The 23,444-nt window shown below is 50.9% G+C and overlaps 2 protein-coding genes across 6 annotated transcripts in view; both read left to right on the top strand.

The window, feature by feature from the left end:
• ACIN1 (apoptotic chromatin condensation inducer 1) overlaps positions 1-10,211 on the top strand; it is a 36,920-nt gene extending 26,709 nt beyond the window's left edge. For 3 of the 5 annotated variants that reach the window (XM_051980458.1, XM_051980459.1, XM_051980460.1), the window contains 11 exons: positions 2,180-2,321; positions 6,015-6,057; positions 6,815-6,948; positions 7,041-7,193; positions 7,505-7,646; positions 7,738-7,883; positions 8,034-8,141; positions 8,263-8,370; positions 8,601-8,925; positions 9,028-9,128; positions 9,274-10,211. In XM_051980458.1, the coding sequence (XP_051836418.1) occupies positions 2,180-2,321; positions 6,015-6,057; positions 6,815-6,948; positions 7,041-7,193; positions 7,505-7,646; positions 7,738-7,883; positions 8,034-8,141; positions 8,263-8,370; positions 8,601-8,925; positions 9,028-9,128; positions 9,274-9,576 (1,705 nt within the window). In that variant the 3' untranslated portion in view covers positions 9,577-10,211. Of the gene's footprint in view, positions 1-101; positions 316-601; positions 666-2,179; positions 2,322-6,014; positions 6,058-6,814; positions 6,949-7,040; positions 7,194-7,504; positions 7,647-7,737; positions 7,884-8,033; positions 8,142-8,262; positions 8,371-8,600; positions 8,926-9,027; positions 9,129-9,273 lie in introns of those variants that run through there. The other 2 variants (XM_051980461.1, XM_051980457.1) reach the window with 2 other exon arrangements.
• Positions 10,212-11,250: 1,039 nt separating this feature from the next.
• Positions 11,251-23,089, top strand: CDH24 (cadherin 24). The gene is made up of 14 exons (XM_051980462.1): positions 11,251-11,487; positions 13,019-13,071; positions 13,351-13,690; positions 13,908-14,202; positions 14,605-14,724; positions 14,846-15,013; positions 15,395-15,582; positions 15,937-16,190; positions 17,976-18,112; positions 20,274-20,395; positions 20,480-20,591; positions 21,273-21,521; positions 21,706-22,798; positions 22,997-23,089. The coding sequence occupies exons 3-13, from the start codon at positions 13,490-13,492 to the stop codon at positions 22,203-22,205; spliced, it is 2,346 nt and encodes a 781-aa protein (XP_051836422.1). The 5' UTR covers positions 11,251-11,487; positions 13,019-13,071; positions 13,351-13,489; the 3' UTR covers positions 22,206-22,798; positions 22,997-23,089.
• The last annotated feature ends 355 nt before the right edge of the window (positions 23,090-23,444 follow it).

The following is a 23,444-nucleotide window of genomic DNA, read 5'->3' as shown; positions in this document are numbered from 1 at the left end:
AACCCCGAGCGAGTTCCCTGTGGCCTGCTTTGCCTAAGGAGAAGAACCTCGATCACTCACTCGCTCGCCTGCCCGCCTCCTCCCTCCCTCCCTTCCTCCCTCCTTCCTCGGCTTTCCCCTCCCCTGCTGCAGCAGGGCCCTCCCCTCTCTGCACACAGACTGCTGGGTAAGTGGCAAGATGGCTCCCCTGCATGTCTCCGGCTGATCGCTGCCGCTCCTCCAATACAATAGAGCCAGCCACTACTAGCAGCCTGGCCCTCCTTCTCCTCCTCCTCCTTCTCCAGAGAGACTGGCCCAGCCAACCCGGGGTTTGCCGTGAGGACTTAACGCTTATCTCTTAAACGCCAGATATATTATTTCAATCTCCCCTCACCACCACCACCTCCCCTTCCATTTACCTTTTTTTTTTTTTTTTTTTTTTTTTTTGGATCCCCAGTTGCTGCATCTCTTGATTTTCTCTCTCTGGATCTGGGGCCGGGAGGAGGTGGTGGGAGCTGGGGACAAGGAAGGTGATTTTGGATTTTGGTATTTTTGTTTTTGTTTTTTAATTTAATTTTTTTTAGGATTTTTTGTTTGGTTTTTGTTATTTCTTCCATTCCAGAAGGGGATAAACAGCACTTCCAGGGGGAGAAAAAAAAAAGCATGTTATCAGAAAGCAAAGAAGGGTGAGATCTTCACATTTCCATGTCTCTCCTCCCTTTCCCATCTGTCCCTCCTCTCCTCATTTCTTTTCTCTTGTCCCCTGTGGCCTTCATTTCTCCTTTTGTTTTTTTAATTGTTTTTAGACATCCTGCTTTACTCTTCTTTGTCTTTCTAGCCTAATATCAATCAGGCCTTTTCCCTCTGTGTGGGGAATAGGCATTTTTCAGGCTAGCCTGTTCTTTAGATTTAGACTGTTAAATCCTTGAGTGTTTCTGTCCGGGCCTGCTAGCTGGGGGCACTGTATAAATTTTCCCCTCCCCCCCAACAGCCTTCTCAGTCTGTTCTCTGGAGACTCTCTGACCTCTGTGTGTCAGGCTATCGGGCTGCTGGATTTCCTGGTGGTTATTATCACGCCCAGGAGGCTTGGTTTCTCCTCCAGAGAATTAGGCCCCTGGTCATCTTGATTTGATTTTTTTTAAAGCATGTGGGGGAGGGAGAGTGAAGTTAGGGGTGGGGACTAAAGATTGAGAGGCAGTTTATTCAAAGATGGATCTCTGGAATTATTTGCGTGGGAATGGGGGGGGGGGCAGTTTGTGTAATCTAGAATGGGATTGAGGATTCTGTGCTTTTGATATAAGGGGAGGGTTATTCAAAGCGTTGAGGATATTTGGGGGAAATGATAGGTGTGTTCCGACTTAAGAGTGGTTAGCACTTTAATTCTATAAAAGTAAGAATGGGATTCTGGAAAAAGCAGAGTCAGCTGAATATCAGAGTGGCCTCTGCACCTTGTTGGTAAAAGGTATATGACTCTACCTTAAGTTCTACAGCTGGTCAGGGTGGAGGGGAGGTGAAAGGGTGGGGGCTTAAAATAAAACCTTTTTTTGGTGAGGTATCCCTCTGCCTTTTTCTTTCATTCCTGGTATCTCTAGGTCAGATAAGTGAATGGACTATTTAAAAGCTACTTAAGCTTTTGGATAGGCTTTCACCTAAGATCAGTGGCAATAGCCATGACCAGACTTTATCATCTTTTTGAGAAAAAGGCCCCTATACAGTGTCTTGCACATGGATGCTTAATAAGTATTTATTAACTGACAGTTTTGATAGAATCACCTGTGAGGGATTGTTGAAGATAGGAATAAAAACCTGTACTGAGCCTTGGTCAGTGATATTGAACTGTGCCAGAGACAGTAAAGCCTCAATACCCCAGCCCCATCAGCCTTATCTCAGGCTGGAAGGATATGGTTCTTGTGATTAGTGCTAATTGCCCCTTCATTCTTAAGGTAAAAGAAGATCTTGCCTCTTCCTCTGGACTTGAGTTAGGCCTCAGGCCCAAAGAACTGAGGCAGTCACTAGGTGCTAAATACTTATGTAATAGGGAAAGTATCCCAACTCCATCCCCACCCCACCCCCATCCCCAGTGACAAAGCATGGGGGTTTCCTGACTCACGAGCTAACATCTTGCTCTCTGTTCCCCTTGGTTCTTTTCCTGCCCTTCCTTTCCTACCCTCCCTTCCCCTCCCCCCCCCCATATTGTCAGCGAGGAGAAGGAGGAAGTGACCATGGAGACAGCTGAAAACAGGCCTGAGAATGAGGTGCCTGAGCCCCCCATGCCCATTGCTGATGCTGCAAGCAATGAAGAGCGCCCTGAGGGCAATGCAGAGGATGAGGAGAAGAAAGAGGTAAATTTCAAAGCCACCTGTTGGTGAGGGTGGGGGACAACCCTTGGGGAAAGGGTAGGTCACTCTGGTGACCCCCTTTAAACAGTGGGATAAGTTCAGAATGAAGGGACAAGGCAGATCTTTGCTCAGGAGAGATCTGGGACCTGTAGGTCCCAGAGGCAGATAGGACATTAATCAGTGTAGGGCCAAAAGGGAGAATTTGCTGGTTTAGCAAGGGATGCCCCTTGTATTGGCAACGAGGCTCAATATTTCTTTCTTGTTAAAAAAGGTTAGCTCCTGGGACTCTTCTTTTTTGTAGTGATCAATTGGAGATTGAATTAAGGGGAACTTTATTCTGCTTTTCTTTTTCCTTTCTCTTTTACTGATTTCTAGGACAGCTCTAAATCTCAGCTGTTCTTTTTACTTGGGGCTGCCTAATTATGTCCTGGTGGGCTCATACTAGGGGCTCTAGTCCTTGTTATGATTTTCCTCCTTCCTTAAATTATTTTTCCAAACTCAGAGCTCAGTTTTTGTTACTATCATCTTCAGTCTCTTGGGAATAGTCACCTTGCTTTCCCTCCTTTTTATCCTGTTAGAAAGCATTGCCCCCTAGTGGGCTTATGGGATTTTTCACCATACGCTAACCATGCTGAGGAAATTCGAGTTCTCTATCTGCCCCCCAGTGGTCCCTTTGCTGAGATGTATATAAGTGTACTTCATGGAGAATCCTTTCTCTGTTTTTATCCATAGTGATCCTTTCTGTTTTTCTTTCCATTTACATTCATTCATGCCATCCATCCAATTCAAGGACTGCCCCAATCCAAGCCAGCAAAATCTCCTTGGCTGTTGTAGTGATAGAGAAAGTCTTAGCTGGGTTTGGGAGCTGGGGGCACAGGGTGGGTGGGATTGTTGTGTGTGTAGCCTTTCTCTGGTGTGTGTTGCGGGGGTGGGGGCCGGTGAAAGTGATTTGATGTGCAGAATATTATTTATTACAAGGTCCTTCTTCCCCGTAAAACTTTGTCCAAGTACCTCATGTACGGTAATCCGCCCGTAAAATATAACCCTGCCCAACTGGCCAATTGCTGCTGCTGTCTCCTCCTCTGGACCCACCCGCTGCTACTGAGCTGCCCAGTAAGAGCCGAGTCTGCTATCCTGGTGCCTCGGCCAGAAGGGGGGTTGTTGTATGTGGGCTCCTGGGGGGGGCCCCCCACACCTGCCTCCCTGTCCTGCCTACAGCAGGGGGCCGGAAGAGTACTGTTCAGGAAAGACTTGTATTCAGAAAGCAAAGAGCATCTGGAAAGGGGCGGACTTGTGCCATTTCCCTACTTGGGATGCCTCAAGAAGAACTTTTGTCAGTGCTGGGGCCCCTATCCATATGCCTCTGCTGGGGGCTTCCTTGTTTTCTACAGACTGTTGGATTCCCTTTCTAGGGCAACAAAACCTCCCTAAAGAGCCATGTGTGGACATGGCAGCAGGCTTTAAGATACCAAAGTGGGGCCCTCAGAATAAGCTTCAACAACTGAGGATCCTGCAGAAGGTCAAAGGTCTAAGCCCCAGGGACTTAATGCTGGTGACATCCCAGTCTACTACATCACTGCTCACTCGTCAGATGGACTTTCCTCTGGTCCCTGGCTACACATGGTGGAGGGTAGTATGCTGGCAGCTCTTACCACTTCTCCATCCTTGGAGGCAGGGGCCTGGACCCATCCATCCACCTGACTGGAGCCACTGTCCCAGCTGGAGCTCTCTGAGGCAAAGCCACACCCTCTTGAGAAGAAAAGCAGCCTGGCCTTACAGTTGTCATTCTTCACCTGGAATGTCTACCTACCCAATTCCAGGGGCACCTTCATCTGAGGCGCCATGGCCACATCTGATCAAAAGCCTCCCCACCTAGTTGCAGGCAGAGGAAAAAGAGACCCTGGAGTCATCTGTCACCTGGATTGCAAATCTTTGAGTGTTGTTATTGCTGCAGTTTGTCACTGGTGGACCTGGGGGCCATGCCTGCCTCTCATAATCCAGGGCATGAGCCACTCCTGCCATTCAGTGGCCACCTCCTCATCAGGGACTACAAGATGGTGCCCATACAGGGCTGGGACTGCTGTCTCTCCCCTCATTTTCCCCCTCTGCCCCTCGCTGAGCCCGGGCACCACCACTGAACTGTCTGACATCTTGGAGACTGGGCACTGCCCCCCCCAATTTTTCCCCTTGCCCCCCCCTTCGCCCCCCGGGAGGACTGTGGCTCTGCCGCCGACCACCACGCCGTGCACTCACCTTTTTTGCCAACCCAACCCCCCACCAATTGCACAGCGCCTAGCAGGGAGGGCTCATTCTGATTGGACCGGCGGTTGACTAGATACAGTACACAGTGAGGTGCGATTGGCTGAACTGAAGATCCCAGGTGTGAGATGGTACCTGGAACATTTGTCATATTCCTAATTTATTTATTTTCTTCTTTTTTTTTCTTTTTCCCCCAAAAATCTTTATTTTATTTTTTCCCTTTTTTCTTTAATTTTCTGATTTCTTTATTGATTTTATTTATTTGGTTCATGTTTTTCCTGTTTTAATTAAGACTTTTTTTTTTTCTCACTAACTTTCCCGTCGAGAGCGGCCCGGCTGGGGTCAGGCTGGCCCTTAACGGAGACCAAGGAGACTTGGTTAGATGACAGAAGCAGGGTTGGGGAGGGAGGTGGAAAGAAGAGATTTTGTCAAGAGTCCTGCTCTACCCTTTAGAAGGGTGGCCTTAGTTTTTCCAGAAATAAGCATGCAAATATAAAGGTTCTCCACTCTGTCCCCTATTCTTATCCTTTCCCTTCTGCTCTGCTCATAGTCCCTTTCCTTTGGGAAGAGAAAGGGAGTTGTCTCAAAGCCACCTTCTAGTCCTCAGTTAAAGCCCATAAGGCGTGAGTCCTGGTTGGAGAAGGAATGGTAAGTCCCTCAGGGGGCCAAGTAAGATGCTGAGGGAGGTTCCAGGTGATAAAAGGCTGTCCCTTTCAAGACCTTTCTACAATTGTTACTTCACTCACCTCCAGTCAAGTTGGTCTCGGGCTTCCTTCCTCCAAAAGATATCAGGACTTTAGGTAACAAATCTTTGGAATCCAACCTTCTATAGTACAAAAGCATCTTGCAAATAGGACACAAGCAAAATAGTTTATACATGAGGGATTAAAGTCTTTTTCATTGGTAGACTGCTTGGTCATTAAAAGGAGGAAAATGAAGATCCTTAAGGCCTTTCCCATCCCAAAGTTGGCTTTCTTTGTTCCTTCATTTTTAACCTGAGTTAATAGGGGGCAAGGAGGACTGCATCAGCCAACTCTGGGCAATTGAGGCAGTGGCCTCAGAATCTGGGCAGGTATGTCTCAACCCAGAAGGACTATGAAGGGGGCATGGCAACATCTTTGAAGAGCGGGGAAAGCTACTACACCCTAAAAGTCTTCTTTTCAACTTATTTCTGGTAAAGCTAATATGCAGGCATGGTGTGGACTGGACGGACCTTTCCCCGATGTGACGTTTGGTTTTGTTTTTTTCTCTAACTTGCATCGGTTCCGCTTCCGTTTTTGCCGTTTGCCGCTTCTGTTTTGGTCTCTCTGTCTGTCTCTGTCTCTCTTACTCTGTGTCTCTGGAGCCTGTGCTGAAACTACCCTCATCTAACCTCTTCCCCCCCTCTCTGTGGGGTGTGTCTCTTTCTCTTTTTTTCCCCTTCTCTTCTCTATACAGAGCTCGATGCCCAAATCCTTCAAGAGGAAGATCTCCGTTGTCTGTAAGTCCAGACTTAAATCACTGATGTTTAGGGATTCTATAGCAACCAGAGTTTGTGTTGGAGCAGATAATACGTCTCTATTGCTTTGCGTCTTTGTCCTCCAAGAGTATGAGTTTTTGCTATTTCTCTGGTTCCATTGAACTCCTTACACTTAAGCCACTTTCCAAGTAATAGTAAGATTTATTACTTCTTTGCCCACAGACATATACAATGAAATGTTTTATATCCTACTGTCCATTCACTGTCTCTCCTTTCTTGTTCTTTGCAGTTTTAGTACTTAAAGTTGTATGTAGAGAGGGGTATATTCCTTCAAACACTTAAGTTCCTAGAGCCAGAGATTAGTGAAGATCTCACAGAGGGTTTAATAAATAGCAGTTGTGGTGGTTTTTTGTTTTTTTTTAAATTCTGAGCCCCAGTACAACCATATATCTCTTGTCCCTTTCTTCCCCACAATTTTAAATGTCATTTCTACCTCCATTTGAAAAGCTTAACTGCTTAGGGATTTTCCTTTTCACATAGCCCCCACCAAACAAATTATGATTTGTTGCTTTTAAATACAGGTAGGTAGTTTATTTTAATCAGGAGGTAGTTCTACTTGTTTACTCTGACGACAAGTTTTCTATAATTCCCTAAGGTGGTTTGCCTTAGTTTAAATGTGATAAAAATCCCAAATTAAAGATTGATCAGTGGGGTTACAGAGGGAACCAATATAAAGGTCCTGACCATCTCACAATTGAGCCTTGTTTCTTGGGGATAGCGGCTACCAAAGGGGTACCAGCTGGAAACAGTGACACAGAAGGAGGACAACCAGGACGGAAGCGGCGTTGGGGGGCTAGCACAGCCACCACACAGAAGAAGCCCTCCATCAGTATCACCACTGAGTCTCTCAAGGTGAGGTGGGAAAAGCCTGAGGGGTGGGAGGTGGGGAGGTGGGAGTAGACGTGGGCCCAGTGTAACGGGGTGGGGGGGTATCTGTGTCCCAGAGCCTTATCCCCGACATCAAACCCCTGGCGGGGCAGGAGGCCATTGTGGATCTACATGCTGATGACTCAAGGATTTCTGAAGATGAGACAGAACGTAATGGTGAGGATGGAACCCACGACAAGGGGCTGAAGATATGCCGGACCGTTACTCAGGTAAAAGGCTTGGTGTGCTAAGGAGCCAGGTTATGGAGAGGCTCCTTATTTGGAAGTGGCTGGGAACAGGGTGGCAGTTGAGGTAGGAGTCAGAATTTGAACTGTGTCTCCTTTTCCATTGATTCAGTATCTATCACAAATAGGGACAGATGACAAGCCTCATTTAACATCATTCCTAGCATTTTAGAAACAGCTTCTGAGATCTACCATTCCTCCCTTCTTCACCAGAAAGAGTCAGGGTCATGGACATGACGCGCTTGTTAGGAAATGCCTCCAAGCCCCTGATGTTTTCTTACTCTCCCCTTCTATAGGTGGTGCCAGCAGAGGGCCAGGAAAATGGACAACGTGAAGAAGAGGAGGAAGAAAAAGAGCCTGAAGTTGAGCCCCCTGAAGCACCCCAGGTTTCTGTAGAAGTTGCCTTGCCTCCACCTGTGGAGCATGAAGTAAAAAAAGGTGATTAAAAAGGTGTACCAGAGAAAGTAATAATCATATAGTTATATGTGTGATTATTGCTGACAGCCATTCCTGTTTTTTGTTTTTGCAGTGACCCTGGGAGACACTCTGACCCGGCGTTCAATCAGCCAGCAGAAGTCTGGTGTGTCTATCACAATTGATGATCCTGTCCGTACAGCCCAGGTGCCCTCACCACCTCGGGGCAAGATCAATAACATTGTCCATATCTCCAATTTGGTAAGTCTTTTCTATCCCCACCTCTTACCAAAGATTATTCATTCCCAAGCATTCTGCCTGAACTCCTACAGGGTCTGGAGAAATCCTAAGAATGACTACCTTTCAGCCCTTTTTTCCTTTGTGACTCTTGAATCCCATTTTCATCGGCAGGTTCGTCCTTTCACCTTAGGCCAATTGAAGGAGTTGCTGGGTCGTACAGGAACCCTTGTGGAAGAAGCCTTTTGGATAGATAAAATCAAATCTCATTGCTATGTCACGGTGAGGAAGGAGAACTCTCTGGAGAGAGTTATTGGGGTCCTTTGGGATCTGGTCTTGGATATAGGATGGTGACTGAACTGAAGGTTTATATAAGTGATCATTTTCTCTACTCTTTTATCAGTATTCAACAGTAGAGGAAGCTGTTGCCACTCGAACAGCTCTGCATGGAGTTAAATGGCCCCAGAGCAATCCCAAATTCCTCTGTGCTGATTATGCAGAGCAGGATGAGGTATGAAACCTAGAAAGAAAAAGATAAAAAAGAGGTGGGCATCTTATCTTCCCATATTCTGAGGACCCAGAGCACCAGAGTCCTTTCATTGAGGATTTTCCCTGACATTTTAGTAAGAGAAAGATTTTTCTCCCATAGTTGATCTCATAACAATTGCTGAAGAGACGCCACTGAGATTTACCTAAGCAAGAGAGTTTTCACTCCCACTATTTATTTGCCTTTATCAACAGCTGGACTTTCACCGAGGCCTCTTGCCAGATCGACCCTCTGAGCCTAAAACTGAGGAGCAGGGAGGCCCACGGCCCCTGCACCCTCCGCCCCCGCCCCCAGCCCAGCCACCTCATCATCCAAGGGCAGAGCAGAGGGAGCAGGAGCGGGCAGTGCGGGAGCAGTGGGCAGAGCGGGAGCGAGAGATGGAGCGACGGGAACGTACTCGCTCAGAACGGGAGTGGGACCGGGACAAGGTTCGTGAAGGACCCCGTTCCCGATCTCGCTCCCGTGACCGCCGCCGCAAGGAACGAGCCAAGTCCAAAGAGAAGAAGAGCGAAAAGAAAGGTATTGCTTGAGCTATACGTCCCTAGCCGCTAGACTGTGGCAGGTGTACCCACCTATCAGGGCCAGACACACCCAGAATCTAACCATTCACTGTCTGTACAGAAAAAGCCCAGGAGGAACCACCTGCCAAGCTGCTTGATGACTTGTTCCGTAAGACCAAGGCAGCACCCTGCATCTACTGGCTTCCTCTGACTGACTGCCAGGTTAGTGTTCTCTTTTATAAAAACTGGAGATGGCCCAAGGGCCCTGGAAAAGGAGTAATTGGCAGGGTTACAGGAATGGGCATAGTCACTCTGCTAAAAAGCACAGGCAGCAGACACTCTTTAACTCCCCCTGCGTGCTCCACAGATTGTTCAGAAGGAGGCTGAGCGAGCCGAGCGGGCCAAAGAGCGTGAGAAACGGCGAAAAGAACAGGAAGAAGAAGAACAGAAAGAACGGGAGAAGGAGGCAGAGCGAGAGCGGAGCAGGCAGCTAGAGAGGGAGAAACGTCGCGAGCACAGCCGAGAGAGGGAAAGAGAGCGGGAACGGGAGAGGGACCGGGGGGATCGGGATCGGGAAAGGGGCCGTGAGAGGGATCGTCGGGACACCAAAAGGCACAGTCGAAGCCGCAGCCGCAGCACCCCAGTGCGTGACAGGGGTGGGCGCCGCTAGCTTTCCCCTACCCTAAGGAAAGCCTCAGGCATCAGCCACCCTGCTGGTGGGGGGTAAGAGCCACAACTGAATGGGCACACTGCCACCACCTTGACTCCTGAGGGTATTGCACAGAATTACCCGTGCTGAAGCGTGTCCCTCTTTTTGTTCACAGAACAGAGGGGGAGAAGTGGCTGTGTGCTGCCCCATGTGCCCTTCAGCCTTTTCCCCAAACCCCATTTCTGGATCTGTGTAGGATAAGACCCATTTTGGGGGGAGGGGGGTGGGGGTAAAGGTTAATCTTAACTATGGGAAGCAGCCAGGGGACTCAGCATCCTCCACATCTCCCTCATCCCTATCTCCTGTCTTTCATTTTCCTTATAACTTGTTCCCTCTTACCCTCTCCTTTCTCAGCTCCCCTCAGGAATAGCTGGGGTCAGGACTGGGGCACCTATGAGCTGAATCAGCATCTCTCCTCCAAAGTCCCAGGCCCCTGCAGTTCCTGAAGTCTTTCCCAGTCTTGCCCTTCAGCCTTCACCTGGCCCACAAGTTCCACTTTATATCCACCTTTTCCTTCTGTTCAATTTTTATTTTTATTTTTTTTATTATTAAATGATGTGGTCTATGGAAAAAAATAAAAATCTGACTTAGTTTTACCTATTATTGTGCTGTTGGGTTTTCTTGGGAGCTAGTGGCTTAAGAGGAGAAGAGGGTGGAAGAGGGCTCTGCTTCCTGATCTCTCAGGCTAGGTGGAAGATCCCAAAGCATGACTTTTAGATGTTGGGGTCACTACCTAGAAGTCTGAGGATTAGTCTTTACCCTTCAACGCTTGCATTTGCCACAAAATTTGCACCAGTCTAGAACATTGTCCTATTTCTCTCCATCTGAAGAGGACCAGTGAATGGTCTTTGGGAAATGGGAGGGAGAATGACCTCAGCTGGAAGAGTGGGAAGTATGGAGGAGAGAACACCCCCTTCTCCCCGTTACGAGTTCCGCTCTGTCTGCACCATCCCGCTCTGAGATGTTAACTTCCCCGCGTCTACCACCAGGGGGCAGTCGCCCCACGTGCTGACTACCGAGGGTGACCGTCCCGAAACGCAGGCTCCTTTTCCTCCGGATCGCCGCCCCAGGAAATCACGTCCTTCCCGGGTCCATTCCGACCCCTTGGGCCCTCTCTCTGGATACAGTCCCTAAAGACTGCTGTGTCTCTCGGGACCCGTTCCTCCTCCCAAATCCCCCCCGCAATCTAGACACCCCGAAGTCTGCGCTCCCCGAGCTGTCCCCGAAGTGATGCCCCAAGTATGGCTGAGGGTCACCCTCTACCTGAAATCTGGCCCCGAGTAGGGGTGCGGGGGCACGGCATCTGTATGCGCCTTTCCACAGGCGGGGGGGGGGGGGGGGGGGGAAGAGAGGAGGAAACACGGCCATAATGGCTAGGGCGGGGGGAAAGGGGGGAAGAGTCCCCACCAGGTGAGGGTCTATTGGGAAGAAAAAGAGGAGCCGGCTCCTCCTCCTCTACGCCCCCCTTTTTTTTCCCCTTCCCCTTCTCCCTCTTTTTCTTCTTTTCCCTCCCTCTCTCCGGTTTCTCTTCCTCCCTCTCCTCCTCCTCCTCCTCCTCCCCCTCCTTCCTCTGCAGGCGGAGCCTCCTCCTCCCCCGCCTCCCTCTCTCGCTCCCCCCGCCCTCCACCCCGCCGCTCCGTCTCGCTCTTGTTCTCGCCGGGGCCGTTCAGACCTGCAGCAAAGCCGCGGCTCCGGCTCCCTCCCGATCGGGCTCCGGCGTCCTCCCCAATCGACGCCTCAGTCTCGGTCTCTGCGCTTTTGTCGCGAGTGGCCGTGGGGTGGGGGGAGGTGCAGGGCTGGGTGTGGGTGTCCCTGCCCTGCCTGCCGCTCGCTCTCCCGCTAGGAGAGGCAGAGACCCTCGCGCCAGCCCAGGTAAGCGGACCTCGCGCCAGCCTCAGAGCGGCTGGGGTCAGCAAGCCAAAGGGAGGGGGGCTCTGCGACTCCTCGGAGGGGCTTGCTCCGAGACAGACACCCGGGACCCATCTGCTGGATTCCCGTTTCCAGCTCTCTTCTTTTCCTTCTCTCTCTTCTGTCTCACCTCGATCTCTTCTTTCCTCTTTCTCCTTCTTTATACAATTCTGTTTTCCCATCCCATCTCTTCTACCCAATATCTTCCTCCGTTCTGTTTCTCTCCCTTCCTTCGATCACTATCATGCTTATCCTTCTTCCTTCTCTTTCCTCCTTGCGTTTTTTTCTTTTCTCTCTTTTCTCCCCCTCTTCCTATGTATCCCATTGTACCCTTTTCTACATATCTCGTCTTTAACCACCTCTTCTTTTCCTCTCATCCTCTCATTCCCTTTTCTCTTTACTCTCTTTCATCCTTCATCTCTCCCTTGCCTCTCGTTTCCTTTCCTCTTTCCTCTCTTTCTCTTCCCCCTTTTCATCTCTTTCCCTTTTCCTTTTCTCTTTCCTCTCTTTTTCTTCCCCTTTTCATCTTTCATCTCTACCTCTCTTCCTTTCCCTCTCTCCCATTCCCTGGCTTCCCACTGGATGGACAGGCTGTCAGGTGTCTGGATCTTGGTGAGAAGGAGGGGCAGGAGCAGGGTGCTACCTGGGGTGTTCCCCTAGGAGGGGGGGCGGATAGAGTAGAATAGGATTGGGGCTCCTCTTCCTCTTCTGTCCTTCCCCGATTTAGCCTTCCATTTCTCTAGACTCTGAAGTTCCCTCTTGTCCTGATCTGACCCCTGGCTCTTGGGGATCTCCCCAGTCACCACTACCTGCAGTTTCTTCATCGGGGTCCAGCTCTCAGTATCTGTGCTTTTTCTGTATCTCTATCTCTGCCTTTCAGTCACTGTCTCTTACCACTACTATCATTCGTATTCCCGTTTTTCTTCCATCTCCCTTCCTCCCTCACTTATCTTTATGTCTCTCCCAATGGATTCTTGCTTCCCCATTCCCCTCCTTTCCCAGCCCTGGCCCCCCGGCTTTGCTTTACTCCCCACTAGTCCCCTTGCTTAGCTCCAAGGGGTGTCACTGCGGTGCGGACTGACTGAACCCAGCAGTGCCTTTCACATGGGGAATGGGGCAGGATCTAGAGCAATGGGGCCTCAGTAATCGGTGTCAGGGGTCACCTCTTATTTTAGGCCTTACCTTCTCTACATTCCCACACCCCAGGGATTTTGCTTCACTTCCCTCCCCCCTTCGCACCTCACCCCCTCCCTCAGACTTTCTTAAGCCACACCCCCTCGAACCAAGCCCCTCTTAAGCCTGGCCAGTTTGCTCAAGCCCTTTTCTTCAGCCCCTCCTCCTCAGGCTCCCAAGGCAGAGATCCTAGTCACAGCGTCTAGGTCACCCCGTGTTGGAAAGGGGCAAGCTGGGGGAGAGGAAGAGAACTCAGACTGAGGAGTTCTCAGATCTTCCCCACATTCTGACCTTTTCCCCCATTTTTCTCTTTTCTCTCCAGCTCTCCTGCTGCACTGTGACTGACCAGAAATTTGGCAACTTGGAGGGCCAGAGGTGAATATAGGGATAGTGCAGGTGGGAAGGATGGGGAGGGCTAGGAATGTGAATAAATCACGGAGGTGTAGGGATTCTTCTCCTGTTTCTTCCCCTACTATCCCTTCCAATTTGAGCCTCTCTTGATCTATCTGTTCTCTTCTCCCCAGACCCTTAATTTATTTTCTTAGTACTGAATCCACTAATAAGGATATTGGGGAATGGTTAACAGTGTGCCCAGTTTGGGGGATTTGAGGGCATCTTGCTCTTCCCTCTTGCTGACCAATTCCTTTTCTGCAGGTTTGGACTAATGGGGTAGCCCCCACACACCTGTCCTGCTGGCCCCACCTACCTCATGGACGGCATCACCGTGGGGAGAGGGCTGGTGGGTCAGTGAGTAGAGCTTGGGCTGAGCCAACACTAGAACCAGGTTCAAAGCATGTGGGTCTTTGTGCGGCTGATGCTGGCCTGGCTGGGGAGCTGGGGTTGTGCAGGGAGGCTGGTAGCCCCAGCCCAAGCATGGGCTGGGATCAGGGAGGGCCAGGGGCCTACACTGCTTCGGGCAAGAAGGAGCTGGGTCTGGAACCAGTTCTTCGTCATCGAGGAGTATGCTGGCCCTGAACCTGTCCTCATTGGCAGAGTAAGAACTATTCCCACCCCTCAAAACATTCTCATATTTCCCGACCATTTGACCCTCCTTCCTAGCTTGACCCATGTCACTTCCTTCCCTTACCTTGGTCAAGACCTTTGTCGCCAAGCATGGGCCTTCTGATCCCCTGTGTCCATTCCCCTTGCTGTGCTCTCTCTCGGCTCCGTGGCTTCCTCATATCTGACCCCTAACTCCATGTCCTCTACAGCTTCACTCAGATGTGGATCGTGGTGAGGGTCGAACCAAATACCTGTTGACAGGAGAGGGAGCAGGTACTGTGTTTGTGATTGATGAGGCTACTGGCAACATTCACGTCACCAAGAGTCTGGACAGGGAGGAAAAGGCCCAGTATGTGCTCCTGGCCCAGGCTGTGGACAGAGCCTCCAACCGGCCCTTAGAGCCACCATCTGAGTTCATCATTAAAGTGCAAGACATCAATGATAACCCACCAGTCTTCCCCCTCGGGCCCTATCATGCCACTGTGCCAGAGATGTCCAATGTTGGTGAGGAAGCCTTGCTTTCACCCACCCCAGTTTTCCTATGGCATAAGCCGGACTTCTCTCCCCCTCAAGCCTCTCCAGTAGCAAGCTATACACTCCCAACTTATATAGTCTCCAGACCCAAACCAGACTCATCCCATTCCTCCAGACCATCCTAAAATATGTCCTCCCCTCTTCTAGGATACTCCCTTCCACACTCCATGTGCTCAGGGCTCTCTCCTCCCTTCAGGGCACTGCCTCCCTTCCTCCCATCCCAGGCCATCAGTCCACACATGCTCCATGGCCACTTGACCAAACCATCTTCTCATCCTCCTAGAGCCTTTCCCGTCCCATCACTTCCCTCCCTCCTGACCCCCCCTCCTTCCCTCCCTTATGAGCTGGGGGTGACAGGAGACTCCCTGGCAGGGACATCAGTGATTCAGGTGACAGCTCAAGACGCCGATGATCCTAGCTATGGGAACAGTGCCAAGTTGGTGTACACGGTGCTGGATGGGCTGCCTTTCTTCTCTGTGGACCCTCAGACTGGTGAGGTTTGGAAGCAGCAGAGGGGAAGGCTCTAAAGGAGGCCTGATGAAGGGGTGAGGATGGGGATCAGAAAAACGCCCCTTCCTGTCCTTAACTTAGTATCACACCCTTCTCCTTTCAGGAGTGGTCCGGACCGCAATCCCCAACATGGACCGGGAAACGCAGGAAGTGTTCCTGGTGGTGATTCAGGCCAAGGATATGGGTGGCCACATGGGGGGGCTGTCGGGCAGCACCACAGTCACTGTCACTCTCAGCGACGTCAATGACAACCCCCCCAAATTCCCTCAAAGTAAGGGCACCAACTCTAATCCCTCCTTGTCCTCTTCTCTGGACTACCAGAGTCTGCTAGCTCTTGGAGGCTTTTATCTGACTAGGCCTGGACTTCTACTGTTTAGCCTCTCTGTCTATATTTCCCTCACACTCTGAATCATTCCCCTCAGGCCACTTCTCCTGAGAGTGGGGAAGGTAGCCCTGGGGAAGCCTTCTGCTCATCTCTATGGTTCCCTACAAACCAGAGTAAAGAGAGACACTCGGGGGAGCTTTCTAGGGAAATGGAAGCAAGAGGAATGAGGAATTCTCCCAGGGTCCTCTTTCTACTTCTTCTAGGAAATGGGAATATCTGGGAAAGGAGAAGGGGCTGTTCTGAGTCTCTTCCTCCTTTTCTTCAAAGGCCTATACCAATTCTCGGTGGTGGAAACTGCAGGACCAGGGGCCTTAGTGGGCAGACTTCGAGCCCAAGACCCTGATCTGGGAGACAATGCCCTCATGGCGTACAGCATCCTGGATGGGGAGGGAGCTGAGACTTTCAGTATCAGCACTGATGCCCAAGGCCAAGATGGGCTCCTCACCATTCGCAAGGTGCCCACCTGACACACTCTTTCTCCACTTCAAGCCAATACCCACCTTCTGTGCTCCCCATTCTGAGACCTTGCCCCAGATGCACACCCACCTATACTTTTTTTGGGGGATCCCTGCCTTGTAAGCATCTATATGCTTCTAATTGAATCATTTTTCCTCCTGCTTTAATGGATCCCCAGAGGCTTCCCAGATCTTAGGGCTCCCATTCTTTCTAGGGAAGGGAACTGTATCACCAAACCAGACATGGCCAGCATTCCAGGCCCAGGACACAGCAGTCTATCCAGTTTAGGAGGGATACAATGGGCTCCAGGGTGCCACCTCAGCCTCTACAAACCTGATTTCTCCTACTCCTAGCCCTTGGATTTTGAGAGCCGTAGATCCTATGCCTTCCGAGTAGAGGCCACAAATACACTCATAGATCCAGCCTACCTGCGTCGTGGGCCCTTCAAGGACGTGGCTTCTGTCCGTGTGGCAGTCCAGGATGCTCCAGAACCACCTGTTTTTACCCACTCCACCTACCATTTGGCCGTGCCTGAGAACAGTGCCCCTGGCACCCTGGTGGGCCGTGTCTCTGCTATGGACCTCGACTCACCCGCCAGCCCCATCAGGTGAGCCTCAGGGGAACACAGCCCTATCATATTCAAAGGCGAATCACAGCTCAAAACCCACTCTCATTTGCTTCTCAGAGTCATTTAATATCAGAATTTAAAGACTTTCTACTTCTATGCCTGTTCTTCCCCCCACCCCATATCCCCTTAGCCCCTGCTTCTCCCTGCATCCCCTTTAGTCTTTGGCCTTCTTTAACTTCTCAATTCCTGACCTATCCCTCTCCAATAGCTTCCCAGACTTTCATCTCCTTCAGTTTCCTTTCAGCCCTTTCCCTACAAGCATCCATTTTCCCCAATGCTATTAACAGGAGAAACCAATGGTTGAACTCCCTCAGGACCTACTCCCCCAGTCCTAAGTACTAAGGACTGTATGAGCACAAGAACAGACCAGACTTGGGGGAGTCTGTAGATAGACTTCCCTGTCCCTCTGGATCTCTTTTTTGGACAGAGACACTGACTCTAGGAGCGGGACCCCACCTTCAGCAAAACTGTAGACACAGGAAAGTTTGTTTTTCTCCTCCATCTCTTGTTCCTTTTCCTCCCAATCCACACCATAACACCCTACTCAGTCCTGTCTTCCCAGGTAAAGCTCATTCTCTGTACCTCCATTTCTTCCATTTCCCATAGATACTGAAGTCTCAAAATCTGATAAACTTATTTATTCTTATTCTGAGGATCTGATCAACTGATTCCTCCTAAGGTATTACTGACTGTTCACAATTTATTCTGTTCTCCCTCCCAGAGGTGAATCTGGGCAGGTGGCTTAACCAAAGAGGACTAATTTCAGTCAAAATGATCCTCCAGTGAGGAGATAATTTATTTATTTATTTTTTAATTTTATTTTATTTAATAATAACTTTGTATTGACAGAATCCATGCCAGGGTAATTTTTTACAACATTATCCCTTGCACTCGTTTATGTTTCGTTTTTTTCCCCTCCCTCCCTCCACCCCCCCCAAGATGGCAAGCAGTCCTATATATGTTAAATATGTTGCAGTATATCCTAGATACAATACATATTTGCAGAACCAAACAGTTCTCCTGTTGCACAGGGAGAATTGGATTCAGAAGGTAAAAATAACTCGGGAAGAAAATTTCCCAGTGTTCCTTCTTTGGGTGTAGCTGTTTTGAAACTCAGTTAGGTCTCTTTGTCATAGAAATCCACTTCCATCAGAATACATGTGAGGAGATAATTTAAAGCAAAGGGGCCTTCCTGGGTCTCCAGAAATTATGCCAGGTGGATTCTACTAGTGAAGCTGGCCCTGATTCCAAAGAGCTCAATTTTTTGCCAAATGCAGCTATGAGAATTAACCTAGGAGACTGGCATTGAGATACTCCAAGCCCTAGTACCCATGGTATTGTGGAAACATCATTGCTTCTTTTTTCATTCCCTGGGCACCAGGGGCAATTTACTTAACTTCTCTGTATTCTGGTTTCCCCTCCATAGAATGGCTTAATTTAGCATGGTAGAAACCAGGCTGTTTGGAATTGGGGGATTGGGTTCAAATCCTGACTGTCTCATTTAACTACTAATATGACCTTGAACAAGTCAGTTTAATCTCTCTGGGCCTAAGCTTTCTCTGTAAAATACAGAAGTTTTGGCTTCTATATTTCCTTCTGGCTCTAAGTCTTTGATCCTAATACTTAGCCTACCAACTCAAAGTTGTAAGGAAAGGACAAAAATACAAAGCCCAGTAGGAGGTCAGTTATTAGATGAGCTCTGGAACCTTCCTCCAGGTAGTTCCTGCTCCATCCTCAGCCACTAATCCTGATACCTCTCTCCAGATACTCCATCCTCCCCCACTCAGACCCCGAGCGCTGCTTCTCCATTGAGCCTGAGGACGGCACCATCCGGACATCTGTGCCTCTAGATCGGGAAGCTCGAGCCTGGCACAATCTCACTGTGTTGGCCACCGAACTTGGTAAGGGAGAGCAAGGGTCCCCCAGGGTAGTTGGTGGAGATGAGACGGGTGTTGGGGGAGGAGACGGGAAGTGTCAGGGACGAAAAGAGAACCGATTCCTGATTCTGGAGGAATCCCAAGGTTGCTAGCGAAACCCTGATGGTAACAGCAGCGGTGGTGCAGCTGTCCAACAGAGGCTTTTGTATCCACCCTTAGTTTCACCACCAGAAGCATGGCTCGAATCTTCTGATTCTTACTCTGAGTTCTTATTCCATCTCCAACAAATTTCCACCCCGATCTGCCTTCTCCAACTCTGATTCCAGCCCTGATACCCCACTGATACCACCCCCTACTATACCCCTATTCTCTGATGTCATCCATCCCCAGAGACTCCCAACCAGGATTCTGGCCTTCCCCCAAAACACAGCAAAGCCCATACCTTCTCTAATTACTGCTTCAGGGAAGAAAAAGAAAAAAGACATCTCTATAGCACTTTATTGGTTTGCAAACATCAAAGAAATAAGTCCCAAATAAGTGGGGAAACTGAGGCTGAAATGTTAAGTGTCTTGCTCAGGGGCATCCAGGTAATAAGTGTTTGATTCAGGATTTGAATTCAGCTCTTCTCAACTCTGAATTGAGCGTTGTATCCACTGGGCTGTACTAGTCAGAACAATAATCATTGCCATTTATTTAGCTTTAGGAAGTTTGCAAATTTGACAGAAGATAATGAGAGGGATCCAAGAAGAGGCAGATAGGAGGGGAAGTGGTGGAGTTACAAATCTGCTGGTATTTCAGGGTAGATTGGAGCAGGGGGTGGGGGGAAGAGAAGAGCATGGAAGGGGGCAGGATATGATATTTCTGGCTCTTCTCCCATCTGTCTCAGTCTGGGCATTTTACTGCTTCTGCCCAAGGCCCCCATGGGAGCTGTATTCCTACCTCTGTTCAGCCGAGGCAGCCTCAGTGTTGCCTTCTCCCTTCCTCCTGCCCTCCCCACTCCCTATTACACAACTGCTGTGCTTTCCCCCAACTCCCTAGGAACCAACCCTGATCCTCAATCCCCAAGGGATGGAGGGGAGGGAGGAAGTTGTACCTTGTGTATTCCCTGCTCTCTGTGTATCTGTATGTCTGTGGGTGTGTGGATATGTATGTATGCATAGCTGTATTGGTGTGCGTTTGTGCATCCATACATGAATGAATGAATGTATTTGCGTTTATGTGTAAGTCTACAATGTGCACTTATGGGGTTCTCTACCTTCTTCTCGTCAAACCTGCTAAAACTTTGTTATTTAAATTGTTAAATGTAAATATTGGATCAAATAGGTTATCCCAGAACCTGGAATGGTTCTGATCCTTTTTCTGGGCCAGCTCAGACCTTCTCGCCCACCCCTGTCAAAGCTCACTCTAGAAGCAACCAAACTAGGCCCCCGACTGGGGGTAGGAGGGGAACCTCTTCAGACTTCTATCCAGGGATTTTGTCTGTGCAACACCTGGCTTTCTCTCGGCTACGGCTCCTCCTTCTCGTGGGTCTAATGGGCCCAAAGCTGGGGACAGGATCTCTTCCCATGCTCCCATCTGGGGCTGGGAGTCTCACTGCGGCGCGCTTCTCTAGAGCTCCTCTGGGGCTCCCAGCGTCAGGGACGAGGGGAAGGCTGAGCGAGAGGGCTGGGGGGCGAGGTTATTGGAAGCAGGATGACTCAGCTTATGGGAGGCGGTCGGATCCAGGTGAGAAGAGGATGCCATCGTCCTGCGGATGTAGGAGCTGACTCGAGGGCATCGGGCCAGCTGTTTGGGTGGGCATGAGTTAAGTAGAGGAGAGAGGACTGAGTGTTGGAAGTAGAGCCATGACTAACAGGAAGGTGAAGAGGCTGCTCTTGGACTCATGCTCTGACTTTGGCCTCCCCTTACCGTACGTTCTGAGTCCTGGGGGAAATTCGGCTCACAGCTGCAACTCGGACTCTCGGGAGCGTGTGAGCTCCCAGGGCAGCGGAGGCAGACCCTCCTTGTGCGTGTGTGCCTTGTGCTCAGTGTAGTTCCTGCGTTTCTGGTCGGGTGGGCCCTGTCCGCGCTGCGCCCCTGGGACGGGCCGCCCGTGGAGCCGAGCCGTGGCCTTTATGGGCTCCGGGCCTGTGCGTGGGCCCCTGGGCCCGGTGAGCAGGGATGTGCGTGTGTGTTCTGGCTTCAGACAGCTCTGCACAGGCCTCCCGGGCACAAGTCGCCATCCAGACGCTTGACGAGAACGACAACGCCCCGCAGCTGGCCGAGCCCTACGACACCTTTGTGTGTGACACAGCCCCCCCTGGCCAGGTGAGTGCGTCTCGTTCTCGTGCCAGGGGAGGGATGGGTCCCTCGGGTGCTCTGATAGCTCTGAGCCTTCCTCTTCTTCACCAGCTGATTCAGGTTGTCCGGGCTCTGGATCGGGATGAAGTTGGCAACAGCAGCTATGTCTCCCTGAGTAGCCCCCTGGGCCCGGATGCCAATTTCACTGTCCGAGACAATCGAGGTAGGTGACGCCCCACATGCCTTCAAACACCCGAGGGCCCATCTCTCTGCTGTACATTTCCCCTTAGTTTACATCGATGCATCCCTCCCCCCGGACCTCTCCTCTCCCCCTTCCCTGCAGAGCCGCACCTGGGGCTCCCAGCCTCAGGGACACGGGGAGGGTGGGCCAGAGGCCAGAGGGCTGGCGAGGTCATTGGAAATAGGATGGCTCCATACCGTTCTACATTTGCAAATGATGTGTCCTCCATAACTCAGACAGCTTCTCCCAACACACCTACCCCTCGCATCATGATTCTCATACTGGTTCACCTGTATTGCCCCCTACCCCCAATTTAGCCTTATCTGTTTTCCCTCCTCCCCCAGCAAGGATGCTATCACCAACCAAAAATAACAGATGGGGATGGATCTGTGTTTTGTTTTGCTGACTGCTTTTCTCTCTTTTTTAAAAATAAATGTGTACATATTCCCTACCTAAGCCTTGCCCCTGACCTTGAAGCACCTAACTCCCACTGTGCCAAGATGGATTGGCACGGCCTAAAATACTTCTGGGCTAGGTTCTGGCTTAGCACGCCTGCTCTTGCCTTCAGCCTTGGTTCCTCTGTCCTCCTGCTACCTCCTCTGTCTCTGTCTCTCTCTCTCTCCCCCCCTCACTCTCCACCTCTGTCTCTGTGTCTCTCTGTAGATGGTTCTGCCAGTGTGTTGTTGCCCCCCCGCCTGCTCTTGCCCCGCCGGGAGCCCTACCTGGTGCCCATTGAGCTGCGTGACTGGGGCCAGCCGGCTCTGAGCAGCACAGCCACGGTGACGATCAGCATATGCCGCTGTAAGCCGGACGGCTCGGTGGCCTCCTGCCGGCCCGAGGCCCAGCTCTCCCCGGCAGGACTCAGCACCGGGGCCCTGCTGGCTATCCTTGCCTGCGTAGGCACTCTGCTAGGTAAGAGGCCACACGGGTTATAGTGGGGCATTGGGGAGCCAGGCAGAGGCGGGACACACCTGGAACAGCCAGAGGACTTGGGGCGGACCCAAGAAAGGAGGCGTCCTGATGTGGGGCCCAAGACCTTGTCCCTGGAAAGCTGGGGGTCTCTGGCTGGGAGAGCTGACTTCTCCATCCTCGCCAGCCCTGGTCGTACTGTTCGTGGCCCTCCGGCGACAGAAGCAAGAGGCGCTGATGGTGCTGGAGGAGGAAGATGTTCGAGAGAACATCATCACCTATGACGATGAGGGCGGTGGTGAGGAGGACACGGAGGCCTTCGACATTACAGCCCTCCAGAACCCCGATGGGGCAGCCCCTCCAGCCTCAGCTCCACCGGCGCGCCGAGATGTGTTGCCCAGGGCCCAGCCTCCTCGGCAGCCACGGCCCCCTGGTCCTGCAGATGTGGTGCAGCTGCTGGCCCTGAGGCTTCGCGAAGCCGACGAAGACCCCGGCGTACCCCCCTACGACTCCGTGCAGGTGTATGGCTATGAAGGCCGAGGCTCTTCCTGTGGCTCCCTCAGTTCTCTGGGCTCGGGCAGTGAGGCAGGTGGCCCCTCTGGGCCCACTGAACCCCTGGATGACTGGGGGCCACTTTTTCGTACCTTGGCTGAGCTGTATGGGGCAAAAGAGCCCCCTGCCCCTTGAGGACTGGTCCTAATCCTGCCTGTTTTTGTGGAGCCCCCGTCCAAGCTGTGCCCACTTACATGCCCTCTCAGAGGGAGCTCCACGGGGTCCAGTGGGCAGCAGCCACCAGCCCCTGGGTCCACTGGTCCTTCCACTCCAAGTCTCTGATCCTTTTCCTATTGCTGTCTCTTCTCTAATTCTTACTCTGTGAGTCCCTGTCTGTCTCTTTGTGTGTGTCTCTTTCTCTGACTCCCCACATCTTTGTCTAAATAAGCTTCCCTTGCTTCCTCTTACTCTGCATTTCTTTGTGTACTCTTCTGTCCCTCTCTGACTCTCCCAAGCGTGCCTCTGCCTTTCTCTCTTAGTGTCTCTGTCGTACTTAACATATCTGTTTGTCCCTCCCCCCGAAGCTCTCCCTTCCTCTCTGCCTGTGTCTCTCTTGCACAGCTTATGTCTATCTATCTCTGTTTCCCCTGCCCACATCCCCCGTGGTTTTCTCTGGGTCTCTGTGACCAAGTTTTAACAGCTTTTTGATTTTTCCGTCACCCATCTCAAGAACAAGAAAACTTCCAGCCACTGACGCCCACCCGCCTATGGGGAATACTTCACCCCAGGTCAGTGCTTGACCCAGAGCTTGGTGCTGGGGAGCGGACACTGCCCCTTCATCAATGAAGCTGGGCAGAGGGACAGGGGTGGGCCTCCAGAGACCTCTTACTTCCTTGGGGGCAGAGCTAAGTGAGAGGGAACATTTCATGCTGGGGATAAGATAGAGGAGAATGTAGACCTTTACCTCTCCTTTCATTTCCCTACAGATTCTGCCCGCATGGTTTCCATCCATCACTCATGGCCTCACCCTGGCCCAACTGACCTCCAGCGGGGAGAGGGAGCTAGGCCCTTGCCCAAGGGGCCAAAATCCTGAGTCTGCCCCCCAGGCCACATCTCTGGGGAGCTATGGCCCTGGGGGTGGTCTGGCTATTGGCCTACTCTGGGCATTTCACATCGTGTGCTTCCATGTCCCAAGGGGAAGGGAATGTGGGGATAGGGGGTGGGGGGAGAAGCTGGGAAGGGAGAAAGTGGGAGGGAGGGAGGGGCCTTCATCTCTAATTTCATAATAAACAAACACTTTATTTTGTAAGATCTGAGTGGTGGCTATGCTTTTAGATCAAGGTTTCATTATAGGATTTCATGGCACAAAGAAGCCAAATGTGAAGGCTTTGGCCCTGTCCCCACACTGCCCATTTCTTCTGATAAAAGATGTAG

Source organism: Antechinus flavipes, chromosome 2, assembly GCF_016432865.1.
Source record: "Antechinus flavipes isolate AdamAnt ecotype Samford, QLD, Australia chromosome 2, AdamAnt_v2, whole genome shotgun sequence".
In the NCBI taxonomy this organism is placed as follows: Eukaryota; Metazoa; Chordata; class Mammalia; order Dasyuromorphia; family Dasyuridae; genus Antechinus; species Antechinus flavipes.
This window is presented reverse-complemented; position numbering and strand designations above follow the sequence as displayed.

Excerpts from the sequence above, each read along its gene's own strand:
- CDH24 (XM_051980462.1), top strand. The coding sequence starts at position 13,490 with ATGTGGGTCTTTGTGCGGCTGATGCTGGCCTGGCTGGGGAGCTGGGGT. Across the intron at positions 15,014-15,394 it reads CCCCCCCAAATTCCCTCAAA|GCCTATACCAATTCTCGGTG; the intron begins GTAAGGGCACCA and ends TTTTCTTCAAAG. Across the intron at positions 21,522-21,705 it reads CTGCGTAGGCACTCTGCTAG|CCCTGGTCGTACTGTTCGTG; the intron begins GTAAGAGGCCAC and ends CATCCTCGCCAG.